The following is a 23,765-nucleotide window of genomic DNA, read 5'->3' on the forward strand; positions in this document are numbered from 1 at the left end:
TACTAGGAGTGCTTTTTATATATTTATTGTTGACTTTTAACATTTTAACATTTTGTGAAAAATTATTGTCATCCAATTTTTTTTAAACAATCTTAAAATATCATTTCTGATATTTTGATGTTGACTTATAAAAATATTTTTCTCTTACTTTTCGGTTAATATGCATTGAATACCTATTACTGATAACACATTTAGAATTTTACGTGTGTTGTCTTTGCACTTGTCTGGACAAATCACTGATGTCTGGCATGATCATACCAAGTGGTTGGTAGAATTATGTCCTCTTTTTGTCCAATTTCGGACCTCCATACACAACTTTTCTCTGTACCGCGATACGATGGAGTTCTCTCCCTTGTCAAACAGAGCGCGAGGCCCGGCTTTTACTCGGAGCTACTAATGTAAATAATGAACTTTTATCAGTAAAATATGCATTAATGATATCTCATACAGAGAACACGAATAAACATAAAGGTTAGTGAGTGCATTTTGTTCCGTTTAGCGTACATGACAAGTACCGCGATACCCCGAGGTTGCAGGCTATATGTCTCAAATATGTATGTGTCTCAAACATGTATGTCTCATGTATGTCTCAAATATGTCTCAAATATGTCTCAAATACGAATATGTCTCAAATACGAATATGTCTCAAATATGTACAGGTCTCAAATATGAATATGTCTCATATATGTCTCAGATCAGTTTGGACAGCTAGTTACTATCGGCAGTACCTCAATGTGACAACTGATGAGTTTGGCCATAACAACCAGTATTCCAGTCATAACACGGCATGTCAGTTTGATGTGGGTGGGAAGCCTGAAGTGATGCAGGTCTTAGATGCTACCCACTTTGGTGAAACCCACTGCCATGATAACTCATGAAAATTTGGTCATGCATGACTTGTTTATAGATGAAGAAGCCAAGAATTGAAATGGTTTCTCTGTAGACTCAAGTCTCCCCGTTTCAACCAGTTATGCTTCTCCGAGCCACTGCAGGCAGGATGACTGACCCGTTGTCGCAGAGACTTCAAAGGTAAACACAGATAATCAACAAGTCTGGTATTGATTTGAACTGATGGTGGAACCAGATACCCAAACTGAGAGATGTAGATCCACACTCAATGTGAGGAAGTCCACAAACACTCGGCTAAATTAATATCATTTCACCCAAACTACAAGAATGATATATCTATCTGCAAGGTTCTCAGTGACATCTGAGTGGACAGGACACAATTTGATTTGAAAGGAAACTTATGTTACTCGTCACCTATGATGGACTTACATTTAGTCTTGGAAATTGTTAAATTGTCTTCTAATCTCCTAATAGAAAAAAGCCAAGAGAATCAATTCATTTTCAGAAATCTAGACTTGCCAAATTAGTGTAGACTTGCAGGGGACTTATTGGATATATTTGTTTTATTTCCTTTGACTGTCACAACAGACACTGCATCCTCAACACCCATGCCACTCTACACATTGATATCTTGTAGAATCAAACCAACTATCCCCACCCTTCCCTACCACACACACCCAAGTCCAACAAAAACTTGCCCAGTCCTACCCAGAAGTACCAAGTCCTCCCCAGAAGTACCAAGTCCTATCCAGAAGTACCAAGTCCTACCCAGAAGTAACCAGTCCTAACCAGAAGTACCAAGTCCTCCCCAGAAGTACCAAGTCCTACCCAGAAGTAACCAGTCCTACCCAGAAGTAACCAGTCCTACCCAGAAGTACCAAGTCCTACCCAGAAATAACCAGTCCTACCCAGAAGTAACCAGCCCTACCCAGAAGTACCAAGTCCTCCCCAGAAGTAACCAGTCCTACCCAAACTTACCCAGTCCTATTACACCCTTCTAAAAAACCCGATCTACCCAGACCTACCCAGAAGTACCCAGTCCTAACAAAACCTACTTCACCCATCTACAAACCTAGATCAACCCAGTCTTACCTAGAAGTACCCAGTCCTACCCAGAAGTACCCAGAAGTACCCAGAAGTACCCAGACCTCCTACCCAGTCCTTACCAGAAGTACCCAGTCCTAACAAAACCTACCAAAACCTTCACCCTTCTACAAACCCAGATAAATCCAGACCTACCCAGTCCTACCCAGAAGTACCCAGTCCTAACAAAACCTACCAAAACCTACTTCACCCTTCTACAAACACAGATCTACCCAGACCTACCCAGTCCTATCAAGTCCTGTCAAGTCCTACCTGTCCGATGGCTGCACCTCCATGTTTCTGTCGCAGTCACCCATCAGTGAATATATATAATTAGTACATAAAGAGTAACGCATCACTGACCTTACAACTTTTGCCACTACGTTGGTCACAGTCCAGGGATTATGGTCACAGTTGAAAGATTCGCCAACCAGTCTGCACCTGCACCAGCGTTAGAAATTGGCACTAGTCCTGTAGTCCTTGCCAAAGTACCCATTAGTTAAGGTATCATAAGGACGAGTAGAAATTTGCCATTTTTAAGGGTTTTACTATATTTTACCATTGTAAGGACTAGTGGACTCAAAATGTTAGTTTCTACCGCTGCTGCACTGAGTGACGTAGTGGTCGATCTAGACCAACTAGCATACATGATTCCCCATCCAGTCCCATGCACCGAGTGACGGACAAGTCGATCTATACCAAGTAGCATACCAAGTTGTAAACACTTCATTAGCAACATGTTGATCACATCAGAAATCCAGATGCATTTACACAATCAGGCAAATGATCAGTGATCAGCTGATGATCAGGGAAATAATGGATGATCACATGATGTATGATCAAGCAATGATCAAATGGTGGATGATCAATTAATGATCACATGATGGATGATCAACTCATGATCAAATGGTGGATGATCAATTAATGATCAAATGGTGGATGATCAGCAAATGATCAAATGATGGGTGATCAATGACCACATAATGGATGATCAACTATGATCAAATGGTGGATGATCAATTAATGATCAAATGATGAATGATAAACTAAGGATGGTGGGTTATCAATGATCAAATGGATGATCAACAAACGATCAAATGATGTGATAATCAACTAATGATCAAATGTCGGATAATCAACAAATGATCAAATGATGAATGATAAACTAAGGATGGTGGGTTATCAATGATCAAATGGATGATCAACAAACGATCAAATGATGTGATAATCAACTAATGATCAAATGTCGGATAATCAACTAATCATCAGTCAGAGATATAGTATGCTTGCTTTTAGATCACCATAAGTGTTGTTTGTTATAATATTTCACATCAATGTAAAAAGCTTGTCTCCTATAACAGTCAAACCAACACTTATCTCCACAATTCTTTATTGATTAAACTCACTTGGAGGTCTACTTATCAGAAATTGATCAAAACAATTTATCGCAAAACCATGACATTGTGTTCATATTTCATAAATGTCTGGTGCCGCCCCAGTAGCTAGGATCTACAACGAGTCAAATGAAACAACCACAAGCCTTGATAAATATCCCCACTTTCATCCACTTTCTCCAGTCTAAGACAGCAGACGAACATCAATGACCAATCTGTCACACGCTGTTAGCTCATAGACTAATTCTGAATCAAATCAAGTAATTCATAATGGCCAATATTTGGATTCTGATCAGTAAGCATGTTGGCTCATCAAAAATACATCAGGTAGCGTGATAAACTATGTATACCCCTCTGATCCAGTAATGATAACGATCAATAGCCAATCATACTTCCCCAGCAGCAGAAGGAGGATATAAGAGCCATGTTTGTTATTTCACAGTCTTTATTTTGCCAACCATGCCACAAGTGTTCACAGATGCTTTGATGTCTTCACAGATAGGAAAACATCAGCTTCCTGCTAATGTGAGGATAATTACACCATGGCTAATAGTTGGAATGCTACCACAAGAACTTTGTGTCAGGTTCTCCAACTGTTCTGGATACATTCTACACTGGTTACAATACAAAACAGCATCTTCTCCTTTCAAGTGAGTGAGACTGTGACCACAACCCGACCTTGACCTGACCATGACCCACACCTCAACATTCACACAATCGACACTGACATGACCTCAACCTCAACCTCAACCTCAACCTCAACCTCTACCCGACCTTGACACAAACCACAACATTCACACGATCGACACTGACATGACCTCAACCTCTACCCGACCTTGACCCAAACCTCAACATTTACACAATCGACACTGACATAACCCCAACCTCAACCTCTACCCGACCTTGACCCAAACCTCCACATTCACACGATCGACACTGACAAGACCTCAACCATGACCCTTGACCTTATACATTATCACAAAGACTGGTAACTTTGATGTACTTGTTTCTGCTTTTAGTCACAAGAGCTATTGCCGACTAATCCAAGCCGGAAGTTAAAAGGCAACCGATGGAGACTGAACTTCTGTGGGCCCAGCAAACACATGACCTGTTGGGCTATCCTGCATCACACAAAACGACAAGATTGACAAAACTGAAACCAATAATAACCTTTCTGGTCAATGTTAATAATGGCATATTAACTTGCTTATGAACTCTCTGCCCGTCTGTAACATAACTTGCTGAGCTCCCGGACAACGTCAAGCGGTGCACTGCCCATCAGCATATATCCCATATAAATTCAACCACAAAATAGAACAACTTTAGTTCTCACTGAATTATTGATGAGGACTTGACCTTCTATGCAGATGAGCCCACAACAAATCCCTTCCCACAGACCATGTGTAATGTTGGGCCACACACTGTGTGACTCAGGCCACAGGCGGAACACAAGTCAGTATACTCAAATTATAGTGCAACATTTCCAAAAAGGATCTTATACTCTGAAGCCTCTGAAAACCTGTGCCAGACACTGATATTATCCACAATCAGGAGAGATCACTTATTCCTGAGCAAAATATTCCTTGTTCACCTCGTACCCAGCCGACTGTCATGAAGATGAGAATCCATGTTTTATTGAGTACCATGACATGAAATCTGTTATAGATTTTGTCTAATCTGCAAATAAATTGAGTTCTTAGAAGAAATATTCCAATGGCTAATATTTCTTTCTGTGATGAAAACATTAATTTGAGATCATTCATGAGGTTCAGATAACATTTTCTATAATTTTGGTGTTTTTTAAACAAAACCATATCAATAATTTACATTTTCAAACATTATTTTTCATTCAAAGAGGAGCTTACATGGTCCAGACACTGTCACTCGTCTGGGAAACAGTCCAGGTAATTAGCATAAACAGTTCCAGTTGGATTGATCCGTAATTCAACTTACATTAGTCGCCATATAAAGAGAAGTTTTTATACTTTGACTGAAACATGCCATCATTTCCTCCCAACTCTCAACAATAAATGATAACACTACAGAATTTGTAGAATTTATCCAATCAGAATAAACAAAGGTAACCGGGCGCCCTAAGTCCGCAGATGCTGCAGGAACTGTATATGTGTATGGACCCTGTGAGTCTACATCCAGGCATGCCGTGTTGATAGTGCCGCACATTCCCCACACATGTCTGGGAACCGACACACGGGACACACGGCCGGCCCGCCAATATGGTCGACACCTGGAACAATAGCTGCATTTCCAAGGTCAGAGAGCAGCAACAGTTTGTGGATCGTTTACAATACATGGAATACAAGCGAGCGAATGTTGTTGATCGCCACAGTGAGCAATACTCCAGCCAGATGATGGCAGCTTGTAGATAACCAATCGGGCAACCAGTGGTTGACACCATGAGCAGCGTTATAAATTAGCACTAGTCCTGTGGTCTTTGCTTAAATTAAATGCCCAATAGCTAAGGTACCATACAGACTAGCAGAAGATTGCCATTTTTAAGGGTTGTGCTAATTGTCATCATTATAAGGAGTAGGACTAAGCTTGTTAGTTTCTATCTATTATGAGCAATTATCAATCAGCACGATGATCCATTTTCGTCAACTCTTACAATCTTGCAATCCGGGCCTTCAGTCTGACAAGCAAGCACATTAACCTGATAATTAGGCGGTCCGGACACCCCCAGGATTTTACAAGACGCCGAAATGTGCCTCCATTACGCACAGATGTTTAGAATGGACGCAGAAAAAATATATATTGCATCCCGAGGGACGTACAATAAGTTCTACCACATTCTTGACACAAAATACAGAGTCCCTTAAGTAAAGTAATTATTGCATCTTACAGTACAGTACTCTATACCATTTAATTACTTCACAGGACCCTCATATTTTCTGTAAGGACCCTTGAATTGGCATTCCTCTGGACCCCCAGTTTAGAAGACCAATGTATAACCCTGCACTCAATAAAGTGACAGGATTGTGGGAAAGGGACTCGGCACTACTTCAACCCTGCAAGGAGCTCCAGTCTGGACGAGGCAAACCAGTGGTTGATAGTGTGAGCATCAGAATCAGTCTGATAAATCTTGCCTGAGGATTCAGCACAATAACCATGCAAAAGTGAGTGAGTATGGTTTTTACATCGCTTTTAGCAATATTCCAGCAATATCATGACAGGGAACACCAGAAATGGGCTTCACACATGGTTATTGTTGGGAATCGAACCTGGGTCTTCTGCCTGACGAGTGAACCCCTTAACCACTAGGCTACCAGACCGGCCATGCAAAAATTACCATTCACAATAATGAATAACCATGCACAATAACCATGCACAATTACCAAGCACAATAACTTCACACTACACGTGACAGCAACAACACTGTTGGTGGACACCACTACTCCACTACAAGACTCAGCAACAACGACGTTGGAATGCAAATGTACCGGCACTGCCAATCAGCATCTCCCGCGCCGTGAGCAGCAGGGGCCAAATCTCTCCCTTAAATCAAATCTGGCTGTGAAATCCTAACAGGGCGGAGAGAATCCCTTATTGAGAAGAGTTGCATTTTAGGCTGGAGGATTAATCCTGGCGAGCAGATCCGAGTTCTTATTCCACAAGATCAATAGTTGTGGGCTTCAGGACTTTTTGGTGGGACTAGTGTTGGGATTAGGCAACCCTTACCCAGACAGTGTTATTGCAAATAAACAGAATATATTGTATATGAATTAAGTGCCCAAGCCCCACAACACAACATCAGTATAATTTATACTGATTTTTCCTGGGGCTCGGCTTTAGGCTGCAAAGATCTTGTACATAGGCAATACATTCTACAGATGCCAAACACTCCTTCATCTAAATAGCACCATCGTCTTTGGGAAGGCATTTATTGATATGTAGAAATCATGTAATTCCAAATGTAAATAACTCAATAAAATGTCAACAATACCAAATTTAGCGTCAATGCTGACCATATTTCAACCTAATCTCACAAATACTTTGACACGACAAGCTGATCTTAATTACAAATTAAGGATTTTAGGTATTCCTCTCCAGATACCCCTGAAAACACAGATGCTCATCAACAGGGCTTTGACAGAGTGTCCCTGACTTCCAGGTTTAATTACAAACACTGTCAAGGTTGCTAAGAGTTTAAATTATTATTATTACAGTTGAATGTTCAATAAATATCATCATATAAAGACCCCAGCGGGGATTCTGGGTTGGAATAGGCCCCCAGCAACCTGTGTTGGTCGTCATAGGTAGGGTGGTCAGGCTCAGTGACTTGGTTGTTGATCACTGGATTGCCTGGTCCAGATTGGAGTATTGACAGGCTTCTTCCAAGTAGCTGGAATACTGCTGAGTGTGGCGTTAAACAAGAAACACAGACACATACTTCAGGAAGGCCATTCTGTTCCTAACAGAGCCGACAGACAGATTCCCCAATTTAGTGGAGACAAAACACTGTTATATATACATTAGCATACATCTCATATTGCCAATAAATATTGTATTACTCCGTTCAATCAGTGAAGCACAACTATCTAATCTGTTTGTGAGTTTCCTGAACCGTCCAAACAATGTACGACAACAATGAAATCTACAGAGGACATTCCCAAAACAACCAACATGGCCCCCTAATGATGCACATGTTTTCTCCAGCTGGGGGAGCGGTGGACCAGCCATGGAGGTGATCTCGAGGTCAGGGCTCTCTAATCAATCTCACTCCTACCCCCAACAGGTAACACTCACAAGACCACGCTGACCATTCCTACAGGAAAACACAACCCCCCATCTTGGATTCAAAACACTGTCCGACATGCCGGATACAACAACATGATAAATGTGGAATGTTGGGTCAAGCTGTGATGCTGGAGAACAAACCCACCCACAGACAAACATGTATACGTGTATATTGAGAGACAAAATTGGTCAAAACCTAATACTGTAATAGAAAATCTTATATTGTTCAAGGTCAAAGGCGCCAACCATCTTTGTGCAGCCATACTTTTTCCTCATTATGATATGTGTCCACCCACATCAAAGTGAAGCCAACCAGGGAGGCTCAAGGAGGGGATATTGCTCTGTATACACCGGCAAGGGTACTTGGACAGCGGAGTTATTCACACTGGCCAGGATATGAATGTGGCCAGTTATTAATGTTTCAGGAAAAGATTGCACTGATAACTACAGATAAAAACCAGAACCACCCTCCTCTGTCCAGCCACCCACTCCTCAAACTGACCTCCAAGACACTGCCACAATGACTGCACTAATGATCTCTACATGCTTCACATTCCCTGTGCTGACCTATCCATTCTTTAGACAACAGGCACATGTCTTCCTCATCAGCCCAACAACCTCCATCGCCAACCCCACCCTCTCCACCATCGTCACAACCCCACCCCCTCCAGCATTGCACCACCCAAACCCCTCCACCATCGTCACCAATCCACCATCGTCACCAATCCACCCCCCTCCACCAGCGCCAACATCCCCACCCCTCCACCACCCCACCCCCTCCACCATCGTCAATACCCCACCCCCTCAACCATCGTCACCACCCCTGCCCACCCCCTTCACCATCGTCACCACCCCACCCCCTCCACCATCGTCATCACCCCACCCCACCCCCTCCACCATCGTCACCACCCCACCCCACCCCCTCCACCATCGTCACCACCCCACCCCACCCCCTCCACCATCGTCACACCACCCCCTCCACCATCGCCACCAAAATCACAAAAACTTAGAGACAAAACAAATCTTGATTCAGTCGAAATAATGCAAACAATTCCCTGAGATTCTATAAGGAGTTATAATAAAACTGAATACATAAGTAGTCCCAAATTATCTACCAGACAGTCGGGCAGGTGGAGGAAAATTTCATGCAGCCCAACATAAAATTTACCAGCCACGGGCGGGTGGGCAGGCAGTTATTTCGGACACTGTCTGCACCATACAAGAATATTATGTTGCTCTTATCTTCTGTTGCTAAGCAACAATGGATATAGGTATACAAAGTTGTTTCGTTCCCACAAATCATACAGACTGATATCAACAACCACCCACATACAAACAGGACACTCAAGAAATAAGCAAAACTTTCCACTAAATGTCCGCGGAAGGCGAGGCAGCGTACAAGTGCAGTGACATCAGGAGCTGGGTGATGGACATGCCAATCAAACTGTGGCACCAGCATGTCTCCGGGCAGGAAGATGCTCTCTATCTGCCCCGCCACAACTCGGAACACGACCCCATCCAGATCTGGGTGTGTCCAATCTGGCTGCTACAGCTGCCCTGTTACAGGTAGGTAGTGACCTAGTAGACTTGCTCAAGTCTCTAAGGCAATAATTATTAGTTTAAATCATAATTTCTAGATTATGTAAATAATAAGGACAAGTTGTCCTGATAAGAGACTGGAGTACTTAGATGTACTGTGCACATATCTAGACTTGCCTATTAGGATAGAATTACCACACATCCATGGACTTTTTTTTCAGTACAGCCTTGGAGCAAGGCTAGTGATATAGTGGCAATGTTGCAAGTCACTCAAGTCTATATAAATAAAGTCTGGTATCACAACACAGCATTAACATAATCTCCATTAATAGTAAGAAATTGTGAGTTGATGCCACACTATAGTTGTAGTAAGATTCCAGGAGAGTTATTTTCACCGTTCCCCAGCTAAACAAACAATCAGGAATATCAGCTTGATTTTCACAACTCATCTCAGCCGAAACAAATAGGGATTAGGCATGCCATAAATAGAAGAATATCCCACTGTCACAAGGACAATGTTAACAATAAGGAAGAACAATTTCCCTGACCCTCCTAGAAATATAATCCATTTTATTTCAAAACACATGTCCCTGTTCCTACGTAAGCTAACTTTCAGCACCCCTCGTTTAAACTGCCTGATTCAGCTTCAAACAACACACCTGTCTCACCTGTCTCACCTTGATCACCTGAACAAAGCACAAGCCAAAGTAACATTCTTCAACATGGATCCTAAGTTTGAAATCTAAGTTATCGGAATTAAAAAGAATTTAATGCCCATTTAGTTTGAAGTTATATGAAATTACTGTGACCTTTGTTAAGGGAGTACAGTTACTATCACACGCTGGAGAAAAGGTCATCTTTGTGTTCATTAGTTGTAATACCGACAGTATCAGTCTGATCACACCTTGCACCAACGTTTTAGCTTTCAGTTTTAACATAAGCAATGTGATATGATATCGAGGCAACTATTTACATCTGTCGTATTACGATCCAAGGCTTTGTCCCATGAGACCAAAGTACGTAATAAATGGGTACACGAGGCCGAACATGCAACACTGGAACTATGCCAGGCTGAGACCCAAACAGACCTGTGGCCAAGTTACAAATACCCTCACTCAACAAAACACACTAACACGCCTGTCGACTAAAGAATATGTAAATTATTTACCTTAGACAAGATGGAAGGCGAAAAACTCCTTTTGTACTGCCCAATTTAACGGTACGAAAGACAGTTACTTCTTCAAACACTAGATTTATTCAACTGCCAAAATCTTTAAATGATAATAAAATCTTTGCAAGTATCCTGAACCCCTGACCTGAAAAAGCAAAATATGTTTCACATATTATCTCTGACATGTTTATTAAAAAAAACCTCTATAATAAACACATTTAGATATGACCTAGACTAACATCTAGTCTCTTAAATGAACATATCATACAGAAAAGACAAGTATTTGTCACAGAGTGACGAAATATCCCCCGCCTGTACACCATAGTACCAAATATGAAGACAATCCAGCGATTAGTTCTTGAGATATTGTGGCAACACCGTTTTCCAACTCCAAAAGCAGATTTGCCTGCTGTGACCTTGAAAATGGGGTCAAGGTCACCAAATCTGACAGGTGTATGCGGTGTCTGTATATACACTATAGTTCCAAATATGAAGACAATCCAGCGATTAGTTCTTGAGATATCGCGGCAACACCGTTTTCTAACTCCAAAAGCAGATTTGCCTGCTGTGACCTTGAAAATGGGGTCAAGGTCACCAAAACCGACTGGTGTCTGCGGTGTCTGTATATACACCATAGTTCCAAATATGAAGACAATCCAGTGTTTAGTTCTTGAGATATCGCGGCAACACCGTTTTCCAACTCCAAAAGCAGATTTGCCTGCTGTGACCTTTAAAATGGGATCAAGGTCACCAAAACCGACTGGTGTCTGCGGAGTCTGTATATACACCATAGTTCCAAATATGAAGACAATCCAGTGTTTAGTTCTTGAGATATCGCGGCAACACCGTTTTCCAACTCTAAAAGCAGATTTGTCTGCTGTGACCTTGAAAATGGGATCAAGGTCACCAAAACCGACTGGTGTCTGCGGAGTCTGTATATACACCATAGTTCCAAATATGAAGACAATCCAGTGTTTAGTTCTTGAGATATCGCGGCAACACCGTTTTCCAACTCTAAAAGCAGATTTGTCTGCTGTGACCTTGAAAATGGGATCAAGGTCACCAAAACCGACTGGTGTCTGCGGAGTCTGTATATACACCATAGTTCCAAATATGAAGACAATCCAGTGTTTAGTTCTTGAGATATCGCGGCAACAAACAGGTGGGACGTACGGACGGACGTACGGACGGACGTACGGACGGTCGTGAATACTATATCCCCCGCTTCGCGCTTTCGCGCGGCGGGGGATAAAAACAGTTGTTCAGTTATCTTAATAAAAATATCATAAAAGGGAGCCCAGTGACTCTCTTCATTTTCATACTGCAGTAATCTAGACTTGCCAAACATTATAGACTTGCATGGACTGTATTTGATATATATTTGTATCAGGGTCTGTACGACAGACTAGATATGACCTTAAATCTTAACTACAACATTACTATACATTATTAAAGTGTATGCTGCCAGCTACCTCATGATATCTATAAATGTTTATACACCATGAATGAAAATATGGAATATCTCATATATAATGTACATCATGCATTCCTACCTCTCATGTTTATAGTTATATTTACCCCCATATGTAGATAGTTTCTACCCTGCCCTTCTGTACAATAAAAATTCTTCATTCTTGATTCATCTGGGTCAAGGTCACGTGTTGGCCTTGTCGTTATACATTTTCACTTAATGTATTATGCTTTGATTAATCAAATATTTAGCAAGTTATACAAAAAATTCCTGGCGCTAAAAATACCCTAGATAAGCACCTGAAGCATTCATCGTGCAGACTGGGGAGATTATCCCGCTGTTCTCCCACCTCAAGACCCAGAAAGCGTTAATTATACAACTTCTGTGACAAAAACACAACATTCCTGCGATGGTTTGGCTTGATGTCCGCCACAGTCGACATGTGAATTCCGCCAAGACTTCACAGCACATAATGACATGTCGATGTCGTACACACAGACAACAGACAGACATCCCCGTCCTCATCGCCCTGATGTATGACTCAAGACAATGAGAAACATGCCGAGTGAAACCTATTTCAGAAGTCAGTGTCACGATGCAAGTCAGTTGCACTCCATGTAGTGTCTGCAGTCATAATTATTGGACTAAAATAGCGTTGTTGTGTGCCATCACATGACGCCCATGTGACAGCATGCTTTCAATCTAAGCAATTCATTCGATGAATACTTCATTCTGCGGGCTTATTGTTATTGTTTGCATTGAAATGATGCAAAATTTACAACATGTGTCGTGAAAAATAACAATTACTGGGGGCCATCACAACTTACTGTGTCTGTGAAAGTCATCAGCAAAATTTAGAAAGTCATTCATGAATTTAATTTTTAGTCTACAAAATATTTATAACCAATGAACTATTATGGTTACAGACCCTTGGGTGATCTGCTGGAACTAGAACTGATGTAGAAAAATATGTTGCATAAAAAAAACATATTACTCACATTAAATATGTAGAAATCCTTTATCATGGACGACGTAGAGTTACTCGGCCCACCAGCCATTCTGACCGACCAATACACATTGTCTCAAGTTATGACATACCAACTGTTGACCATCATTGCCCAGACAACCGACACTGCCCTGACGACCGACACTGCCCTGACGACCGACACTGCCCTGACAACCAACACTGCCCTGACGACCAACACTGCCCTGACGACCGACACTGCTCCGACAACCGACACTGCCATGACAACCGACACTGCCATGACAACCGACACTGCCCGACAACAGACACTTCCGCATCAACCGACACTGTACTGACAACCGAAACTGCCCTGACAAAGTGTGTAATAGTTTCTCACAACATCTGACAAAACACAGATCCATCCTGTGAAACACTCTGACACAAGCTGCTTTCTGTAGCATCATTGTTTTCCATTCAAATTTGAAATTTGCAACCACTAGCCACGTAAAAAGTCAAAACAAATGATATTGGGGCAGCCTCTGTTTAGAAGCCAGGTGTGAGGTAGCCAAGGGCTGCTAGCTTAGCTACACAGTACACCCTCCCAAGGTGGGAAAATATTTAAACCTGGTCTCTAAATATAACACAGGTGCCAATGAGGTCTAATTGTTGACCTTAATCAGATAAACACTACGACTGACAAGAAGTAAATACACCACAATTATTTCTGTCTTTAAAAGATTACACATGGAATGATGACTGAGAATATCCTACTTTTCACACAACTACCTTCAGGTGCTGTCTGGTTGTTTAGATGGACGGGAAAAGTTAATAAACATTTTTCAAAGTTTACATATTTGCTCAAATCTGTCAATATAACAGCCAGATAGTAAACATTGCATGATGAAAATATGGACAGCAACATATATATATTACCATATATATATGAACAGTCAATCTGTGTCATAGCAAAGAGAAACAAGAAAACAGCGTTTTCACTATCCCTCTGCCATGGGGCACATTAGAATTTTGTTTGTTCATATAGTTGTGAATATAAACTATATATAGAAGCCTATAAAGCCATAAAAAAAGACAGTTATGTCATCAGAAAATATTATTAGCATGATTTAATATGAAATTGAAAAGCATGGAGCCAGGGCCATGACTCTGTAAACAAATAATTTACGGCACCAATTTTCGAACTCAGTCTTGACAAGTATCTCTAAGACAAGCATACAAACTTTGACTCATGTAATTTCAGTATTTTCTGAGAAAAATGGTCCCCATTGCACTCTAGAAAGCACAGAGCAAGGGCCATAACTCTGTAAAAAGATAATTGAACTAAAAAAATAATTCAAACTCATCTAAGATCATGACCAGTAATATCAGTGTGAAAAATTTCCTTTCTCAATCTTAAATAGTTTTCAACAAAAAAATTGTCCCCCTTGAGCATGTTGAGCATGTTGAGAGGCAGACGGATGGACATACGGACAAAGATGGAACAATGGACAGGCGAACTCTGTTCTTATACCCCCCACCCCACTTCATGGCGGGGTATAATACCCACCTACAGTAATAACCATGGTTACCATGGTTACCATGGTTACCATGGTTACAATACCATGCACCAAACTATTCCATCATTGAAGTCAAGAACAATAAGATGCAAGATCAGTTTCATATTCAGGTTATGAGATGAAATTATATACTGTAGAAAATAAGAAACTTTTGTCTACACTGACTAAAAACAGTCGGAACTTGTTAACATATGAGAAGTAATACCAATAGGATTCTCCACAAGCTTCCTGACATTCGTTTGAAGTCTAATTACTCTTCTTATCCTGTCAGACTAATAACCATGCCTCCCCTAAAGGTTACACCAGCAACGACAAATAATAGCCACTAATCTATGTAATCACACTCGGCTAAGAATACAGACAGTGAAATTAACGGACAATATTTTTCATCAACCATGACTTGACGCGCGATCGTTTGAACTTCTGATCTCCTCAAGTATATGCTGTAACCATGGTAACAGTGGCTATAAAAAGTAATATCACACACAAAACACGTTTGTTATGTTAACACGTTTGATGAAACAGGACACACTTATTGAAAAAATGTTACCTTGAATTTATGTTTCTGAATGACTTCTAAACTGCTACATATCAAGATCATAGACAGCTTGTACTCCAGATTGTGGTTATCGTCATACTGAGCCATCATAATCATGTCACTGGAGTGACAAGGACATCATGACTACAGGACAACCATTTCTATCAATCACAAGTTTGTTTGTTTGTTGTCTAACCCTGTACTCAGCAATATTCCAGCTATATGACGGCAGTCTGTAAATGTTCGAGTCTGGATCATGTAAGTCGCATCTAACAGCAAGCAAGACCTCTTGTAACCCGGATCTTCGTGGGACATCAGTCATAACTACTCTTGTGTACAGTGAACAGTCATCTCTTTCCTGGCTGGCACAGCGGACAAGGTGGTCATTAGCCACTCATAAAACCCTGGGCTCTACTCTCAAGACTTGATATGTGAGGTGCAATGGAGTCTAAAGTAACATTTAAGATTATTTCTCATATGTACGTGGCTGCTTGTACTAGTCCAGGCTTAAGGGGGTTTTATAGTGCTAGCCCACTGAGAAACTATCCCCCAGTTTATGGGGGATAATGCCGAGCCTCAGACAGGGTAACAAGTACCATCTTTTAACGTCTGTTGGTATGACACAGCCAGGGGACCTTCCAGTCTCTGGACTGATGCTCTATCTCTCGAGGCATTCGTCCAGACGTAGAGAACTGCTCAAGTCAAATCTCAAAAATATTCTTGTGATTTCAATTTTCCTTGATTGTATTTGTGTAAAGAAAGTAGAATTACTGGATAAAGATAAACCTGTCATTTAGTTAAAGAGAAGAGCAAAGAAACTGTTCACATCATTAGTAGAAAATAAGGGTAATTTCATCCTCAAACGTGTAACATATGAACCTCCATTTCTAATTCAGACTGGCAGCTACATTAATTTATCTGAGACCAACAAAATATTACATAACTAAATATATAACATAAATAGGAGCAAATACTAGCTGGGATATGCAAAAAATTGTTACAGAGTTTTTACCATTCAGATTTACCATAGCAACGGGTGCAAACCTGACAAGAAACACTGTGAAACTGTTATTTCAGCCATCACTATTTATTGGGTTGTCCACTAAAAAAACCCACAAATGTACCCCATGAACAAGCCATGCTTGTGACAACCCAGCTCACTGCAAGCACTCCCACACCAACACACCATGTTTCTACTGCTGGGATCAAAGCTTTGTTTTCAGTGCAAAAAGCCATTTGTCCTATCTAATAGATCCCCAGTAATACCACATCAGCCCCAGAAATCAACTGGATCAATCTGAACCGACTTCCTGCATAGCTGACTTCACGAGCTGCTACAATGCATGCCATGTCAAAGTCGTCCTAAATCCCACACACACCAACTGATGATGATGTTTCTATAGCAACAGAATGTTCCTCTTTAAATAAGTGTCTTTCACTCTGAATTTCCAGCCAGCTATAGGCATGATAGGTTTGAGAATGGACACAGTGTAGTACTGAAGCTATTCATATTCATGACGACTGTCTCAAGTGATTGCTTCCGACTCCACTCTCCACAAGTAGCCAGTGTGGTGAAGGAGAAGGACAGAGTCAAAAACAATCAGGGGCAGATCTTCAAAACTTACTTCACTTTTATAGGTACATTGTGCAGTTTCATGATGCTACTGAGTTAGTGTCTCGACCTTTGAAGTAAGATAGGGTTTATCAAACTTGGAATGTCGGGATCTACGCCCCACATTTAGCAATATTCCAGCCCTCTGTATAATGGGCACACCAGAACCCAACCATACACCTTATGACCATCAGGGAATCAAACCTGGACCCTTTGCATGAGGAGTGAACACCTCAACCAGTAGACCACCACCCTGCATCTATGAACCTGAAAGAGGAACTGACCAGATTCCTATGTTGGAAAGCTTGAGTACTGGTAGACTTGCACAAGTCTCGAAGGCAATAATTATTAGTTTAAATCATAATTTCTAGATTATATAAATAATAAGAACAAGTCGTCCCTACAAGAGACTGGCATCCACTTATCTAGACTTGCCTATTATATGGATAGAATTACTACACATCCATGGACTTGTCTTTCAGTACAGCCTTGGAGCAAGGCTAGAGTATTGAGAAAAGTAATTTTGACTGAAGGTAGACTCATTCACTGCAAGAGAGCTAACAATTCCATGCAATGAACAAAATGAATACTGATTTAGCATCCATTGTCAATATCTTTAATCAACACATCTTTCCTCGCAAGTACTTCCTTGTAAATACTACTGGATGTCATGCTGCTACATAGCCTCACATTTCATCACAAGTTATTCAACATCCCTTACTTCATCTACGGCATTACCATGACACATTGAAAATCTGCATTTAGAAAAGGGTTGAAATGGTTTGAAATTTAACTCGATAGAAATGACATTACAAAAAATATAGTTCACAGATTTGTGGAAGAATTAAAGTTTAACATTTTGTCTTTGAGACTGGTACAGCAAGAGCAACATATCGAGGAGACAAGGAGATACTGGCTTAGATTATATCAGATCATAACATCCTCCCTTGAATAATACAATACCAACACACAAATGATTATCATCCTATTTTTTCAACAAGTAAAAGAAACCCTGATAATGAAGACAAGATCACACAACTATTCATGACTGACCATCTTGAATATATAATCAGTTGTCATTCAAAACTTGGGATTATTCTTTGGGGAAATACATTTTGTAGGTACATAACAGTGCTGAGACACAACAGAACATAGCTTCACTGGACACCCCTCTTTCTCTGTCTATCTCTTGGCCTCTCTCGCTCCACACACTCCTGGAATGTGGCTGCACGGACAGATTTGGCACAACAAAGACACACACTATACACAAACATTCACCTCTGAAATTCCTCACTCCGTCAACAAGGGGAGGTAATTACATCCATAGTCAATTCAAATTTAAATCTTGCCAATTACTAGCAACCTGTGTTCAGGGCCAGGGAGGGTGTTCTTCGCTGTACTGTTAAAACAGGTGGCAAGAATAGAAGCATTGTTGAGGAGACAATAGAGCTCGGACATAGATCCTCATGACACAGTGTACTCGGTATTCTGATGCATTGGGAATGGAAGCATCTTTCTGAGAGCACTGTTAGCATGGTTAGAAATATAGTCAAATCAATTCATTTCTTTATTAACCTTTAGCTTTTCAGCTAATCGTCAGTCTACATTGCAATTACTCATAATATTGTTGGTACAGGCATAGACATTGTTTAAGTACAACATTCTCAGAGAAGGTACTTTAATAGAATTTACATAAATTCCTGTCTTGTATAATAATTCTAGGGTGGGGGGGTCTTGTGCTTTTTGCCTCCAAATTTGAAAAAAGACCCAGACTTTCAAAGACAATGGGGCATCTTAGCATTGTGCTGTCTGGGCAAGTGTGGGTGTACCTCTGGAATATTTAAAATCTTCACATAAACATGATAAAGGGCCAGTGTCAGAAAACCCTGGAGTGAACCCTGAATGTGTAATGAAAATTAATGAACACTATTTCTTTTACATGCTTTCATTTCATATTTAAAAATGAAAAAACAAACTACATTTCCATTCTTCCTTCATTTGCCCATTAAACAAAAACTAATAACATTCCTCTCGTCAGGCCTTACCATGAGTGAGTGAGTTGGACCTAACGCCACTTTGAACAGTACTTCTCATACATCACAACGTGTCAGGTTGACGCTAATTGATCCAGTTCTTGGACATTTACCACTTTGATTAAAGCCCATGTGCATACTGCTGACAAACCAAGAAACACAATCAGGTCACAGGTTCCATGATCACAGGTTCCTGGCACAACCAAGGGACATAACCCCTCACAGTGAATGGCAGCACCTCAGACAGCTGGCCCTCCATGCCCTCTTATATTGAGATCTCCAGAAATACCAACTCCAGTTCGGGGTCCAGACTGATGAAAACATTAATGATTCAAGAGACCCATTACCTATACAAATGATGAATCATGTTCTGAAAATATTTGGACAGGAGCTATGATGCTTGAACAGGAAGAGTTATTTGTTTTCTCCACAGGTCAATGCCTAGCAAAATAAATCACTGATAAAGAAGTTATCATCCATAAAAAGTTTCATGTCTTTATATTAACTGAAGAGTTGACATTGGTAATTTTCAACTTCATCTATTGAAATTATCGCTTGTCTGGTAGAGTTATGTCAGCTATTGCTATTACTGCCAGTAATAATTGCAATGTGTCGAGGGCAAGTTTGAATTATTACATCACGAACCAACTCCACACAATCAAGTGTTACGCCAGATACACATTAAACACTGACCAGCCAGGTATATACCCAGGTAACACTGACCAGCCGGGTATATACACAGGTAACACTGACCAGCCACGTATATACACAGGTAACACTGACCAGCCGGGTATATACACAGGTAACACTGACCAGCCGGGTATATACACAGGTAATACTGACCAGCCACGTATATACACAGGTAACACTGACCAGCCATGTATATACACAGGTAACACTGACCAGCCAGGTTTATACACAGGACACACTGACCAGCCAGGTATATACACAGGTAACACTGACAAGCCAGGTATATACAGACAGGTAACACTGACCAGCCAGATATATACACAGGTAACACTGACCAGCCAGGTAAATACTCAGGTAACACTGACCAGCCACGTATATACACAGGTAACACTGGCCAGCCAGGTATATACAGACAGGTAACACTGACCAGCCAGGTTTATACACAGGTAACACTGACAAGCCAGGTATATACACAGGTAACACTGACTAGCCAGGTAAATACCCAGGTAACACTGACCAGCCAGGTAAATACCCAGGTAACACTGACCAGCCAGGTTTATACACAGGTAACACTGACCAGCCGGGTATATACACAGGTAACACTGACCAGCCAGGTAAATACACAGGTAACACTGACCAGCCAGGTAAATACACAGGTAACACTGACCAGCCAGGTATATACATAGGTAACACTGACCAGCCAGGTAAATACACAGGTAACACTGACCAGCCGAATATATACACAGGTAACACTGACCAGCCGGATATATACACAGGTAACACTGACCAGCCACGTATATACACAGGTAACACTGACCAGCCAGGTATATACATAGGTAACACTGACCAGCCAGGTAAATACCCAGGTAACACTGACCAGCCATGTATATACACAGGTAACACTGACAAGCCAGCAGGTATATACACAGGTAACACTGACAAGCCAGGTATATACACAGGTAACACTGACAAGCCAGGTATATACACAGGTAACACTGACCTGCCAGGTATATACACAGGTAACACTGACCAGCCACGTATATACATAGGTAACACTGACCAGTCAGGTATATACACAGGTAACACTGACCAGTCAGGTACATATACACAGGTAACACTGACAAGCCAGGCATATACACAGGTAACACTGACCAGCCAGGTAAATACCCAGGTAACACTGACCAGCCAGGTAAATACCCAGGTAACACTGACCAGCCAGGTAAATACCCAGGTAACACTGACCAGTCAGGTATATACACAGGTAACACTGACCAGCCACGTATATACACAGGTAACACTCATCAGCCAGGTATATACACAGGTAACACTGACCAGCCGGGTATATACACAGGTAACACTGACCAGCCACGTATATACACAGGTAACACTGGCCAGCCAGGTATATACATAGGTAACACTGACCAGTCAGGTATATACACAGGTAACACTGACCAGCCAGGTACATACAAACAGGTAACAATGACCAGCCAGGTATATACACAGGTAACACTGACCAGCCAGGTATATACATAGGTAACACTGACCAGTCAGGTATATACACAGGTAACACTGACCAGCCATGTATATACACAGGTAACACTGGCCAGCCAGGTACATACATACAGGTAACACTGACCAGCCAGGTACATATATACAGGTAACACTGACCAGCCAGGTACATATATACAGGTAACACTGACCAGCCAGGTACATATATACAGGTAACACTGACCAGCCAGGTACATATATACAGGTAACACTGACCAGCCAGGTACATATATACAGGTAACACTGACCAGCCAGGTATATACACACAGGTAACACTGACCAGCCAGGTATATACACATAGGTAACACTGACAAGCCATGTACATATATACAGGTAACACTGACCAGCCAGGTACATATATATACAGGTAACACTGATCAGCCAGGTACATATATACAGGTAACACTGACCAGCCAGGTACATATATACAGGTAACACTGACCAGCCAGGTACATATATACAGGTAACACTGACCAGCCAGGTACATATACACAGGTAACATGATACCTCTGTGCACTATCATTTGGGAGTGTGTATGTAAGCAGGCATTCAACACTGGAATAACTAATTGGTTGGCAATTTGCAGAACAGTTTACCCTTGGCCATCTCTTGATTTCATAATCATGTGTAATTTCCCAAAATATTGCCACAATTCCCGGAAGGTCTGATTGGCTGACGGAGCTGCCAGACAGGTGTTAACGAGGTAACTGTTTACACAATCAACAAATTACATCTTGCTTGAAAGAGGAAGCTTATCACTCCACTGGTGTAAGTATGTTACAGGAAACCAACAGCTAATTAACAAAATACAGGAATAAACAGAGCATGCCTTTTAAGATTTTAAGACATAACTGAAAATATCTTTGAGTTGAAATCACCAATTAACTTAAAAGTCTAAATCCAATCCCTATCATAATAGTTTTGACTCCCCCTTCCCTAGTAAACACCCCCCCACCCCACCCCATGGAGGTAGGACTTTGTTCCACTGGAGCACTTGACACGAAGATGTTAGCCCTGTGTCCCACTTGTCACCACATCCAGGATAGTTCAAGTTAAGACAAAACAATACTACGTGCTGTGTCCATGTTAGCCTGCCAAACCCTCCATGGCCTTATCTTTGACAGAATGTGCAAAATGTCCACATTGAAACAGACATACCATTTACCTCAGCAAACACTGTTACTGTCAGCTGTTTTCATTGTCTTACCCTTGAACACCAAGAAATGCATTAAATCATAAGTCATTAGATATTCTTGCAAATATCCCAAAAGATTTACACACTACCTGTCATCAATTCAAACTAATCACAGCTAGGCCAATCAGTGTTTACAATAAACAGTGGTCACAGTCCAATGATAGCGTGATGTGTAAAATATTTGCATGCATTGATATATAGACACAATAGTGCAATGTAAAAAGTCTGATAAAAACAATCTTATGTGAACAATAGGGCAGAAGTTGAATTAGTTGGATGGTAGAGTGCCCAACACACGATTAGCACACTGTGGAAATCGATTTTGCATTTTCTTCAGGTGAGGAATTTTTGGTTGACAGTTGTTGGAGTTGGCTGAAGAGCCCAATCAGCCAAGCAGTGTCACACAAGCAGTAGACATGATACACTCGGGAACTCGTGTCCCAGATACTGTGACTCACCTGGAGAAATAGCACGACACTTCAACAGTCGGCCATGATAATTATAGCGTACGTTGACTATTCAGTTTGGCCCGACATACAGGTAAACCCACACAATGTGTATAAACAAATCGGCTCGACGTCTTTACATCCAGTGTAAGTAATATTCCATTTGTACAGGCACATCACAATGGCTTACACATATTATGCACAACACGGACAATATCCTTGATTATGGCTGGTTATTCCGAGCATTTTGTAAACATGGAATGCCGAATGTGCTCCGAGGCTGCAGGAGACCACAGTCGCGTGGAAAGTGCGCACGAGAACCCGTCCGGTCCACAGTTTGGACACGTTAATCGTTGGAGGATGTAATTGTGCGAGCTGGGTGAACATTCTTAAGACTGAAACTCACCTTTCACATGTACATAAACCTGGTATACGTTCAAAATCCACGAGAAAAGCTTGTCTGAAATCGAATATACACTGCTTGTCAATCAAACGTGACCTCTTTGGCTGGTTCTTCCAGCGACCTCCCCCCGCCGACAAAGACTTTCAGATTGTCGCACGCATAATGGACAAGGCAAAGGAAGGTGTGGAATGGTGCTCTAAATAGTGAGCAAGCCGACATTATAGCAACTTACCTTTCTATCCAAACGAGACAACGAAATTGATGCAAAGTACTGTCCAAAAACATACCCTCTTGTAGGGTGTCTGTCTAACAAAGCTAACAGCGATCCCAGCGCCGCCTAGTGGCAAAGTGCGCTTTGCCATCAGACAACAGGTGAAAACAGGTAGGACGAGTTGGGGAGGGGAGAGGAACTTTCAAAAACACCTTCTACGTATGTGTGTGTGACATCGAGTCGGCACCGTGAGAAACGTTTGTTTATGAGATAGACATGGTACTTTAAA

General features: G+C 41.3%; 2 protein-coding genes across 9 annotated transcripts in view; one reads left to right on the top strand and one right to left on the bottom strand.

Annotated features, from left to right (window-relative positions):
- Positions 1 to 23,619, bottom strand: part of LOC124116842 (armadillo repeat protein deleted in velo-cardio-facial syndrome homolog) — a 121,628-nt gene extending 98,009 nt beyond the window's left edge. For 4 of the 8 annotated variants that reach the window (XM_048385679.1, XM_048385678.1, XM_048385675.1 and 1 more), the window contains exon 1: positions 23,498 to 23,618. The gene's annotated coding sequence lies outside the window, so the exon portion shown is untranslated. Of the gene's footprint in view, positions 1 to 22,874; positions 23,147 to 23,268; positions 23,398 to 23,497 lie in introns of those variants that run through there. The other 4 variants (XM_048385681.1, XM_048385676.1, XM_048385673.1 and 1 more) reach the window with 3 other exon arrangements.
- On the top strand, positions 8,602 to 12,815 carry LOC124116830 (proline-rich protein 4-like). Its single transcript, XM_046478369.2, has 3 exons — positions 8,602 to 8,925; positions 9,553 to 9,647; positions 12,761 to 12,815. Exons 1-3 carry the CDS (start codon positions 8,602 to 8,604, stop codon positions 12,813 to 12,815), a joined length of 474 nt encoding a protein of 157 aa, XP_046334325.2.
- Positions 23,620 to 23,765: the final 146 nt, after the last annotated feature.

This window comes from Haliotis rufescens, unplaced genomic scaffold, assembly GCF_023055435.1.
Source record: "Haliotis rufescens isolate VD_foot unplaced genomic scaffold, xgHalRufe1.0.p SCAF_6, whole genome shotgun sequence".
In the NCBI taxonomy this organism is placed as follows: Eukaryota; Metazoa; Mollusca; class Gastropoda; order Lepetellida; family Haliotidae; genus Haliotis; species Haliotis rufescens.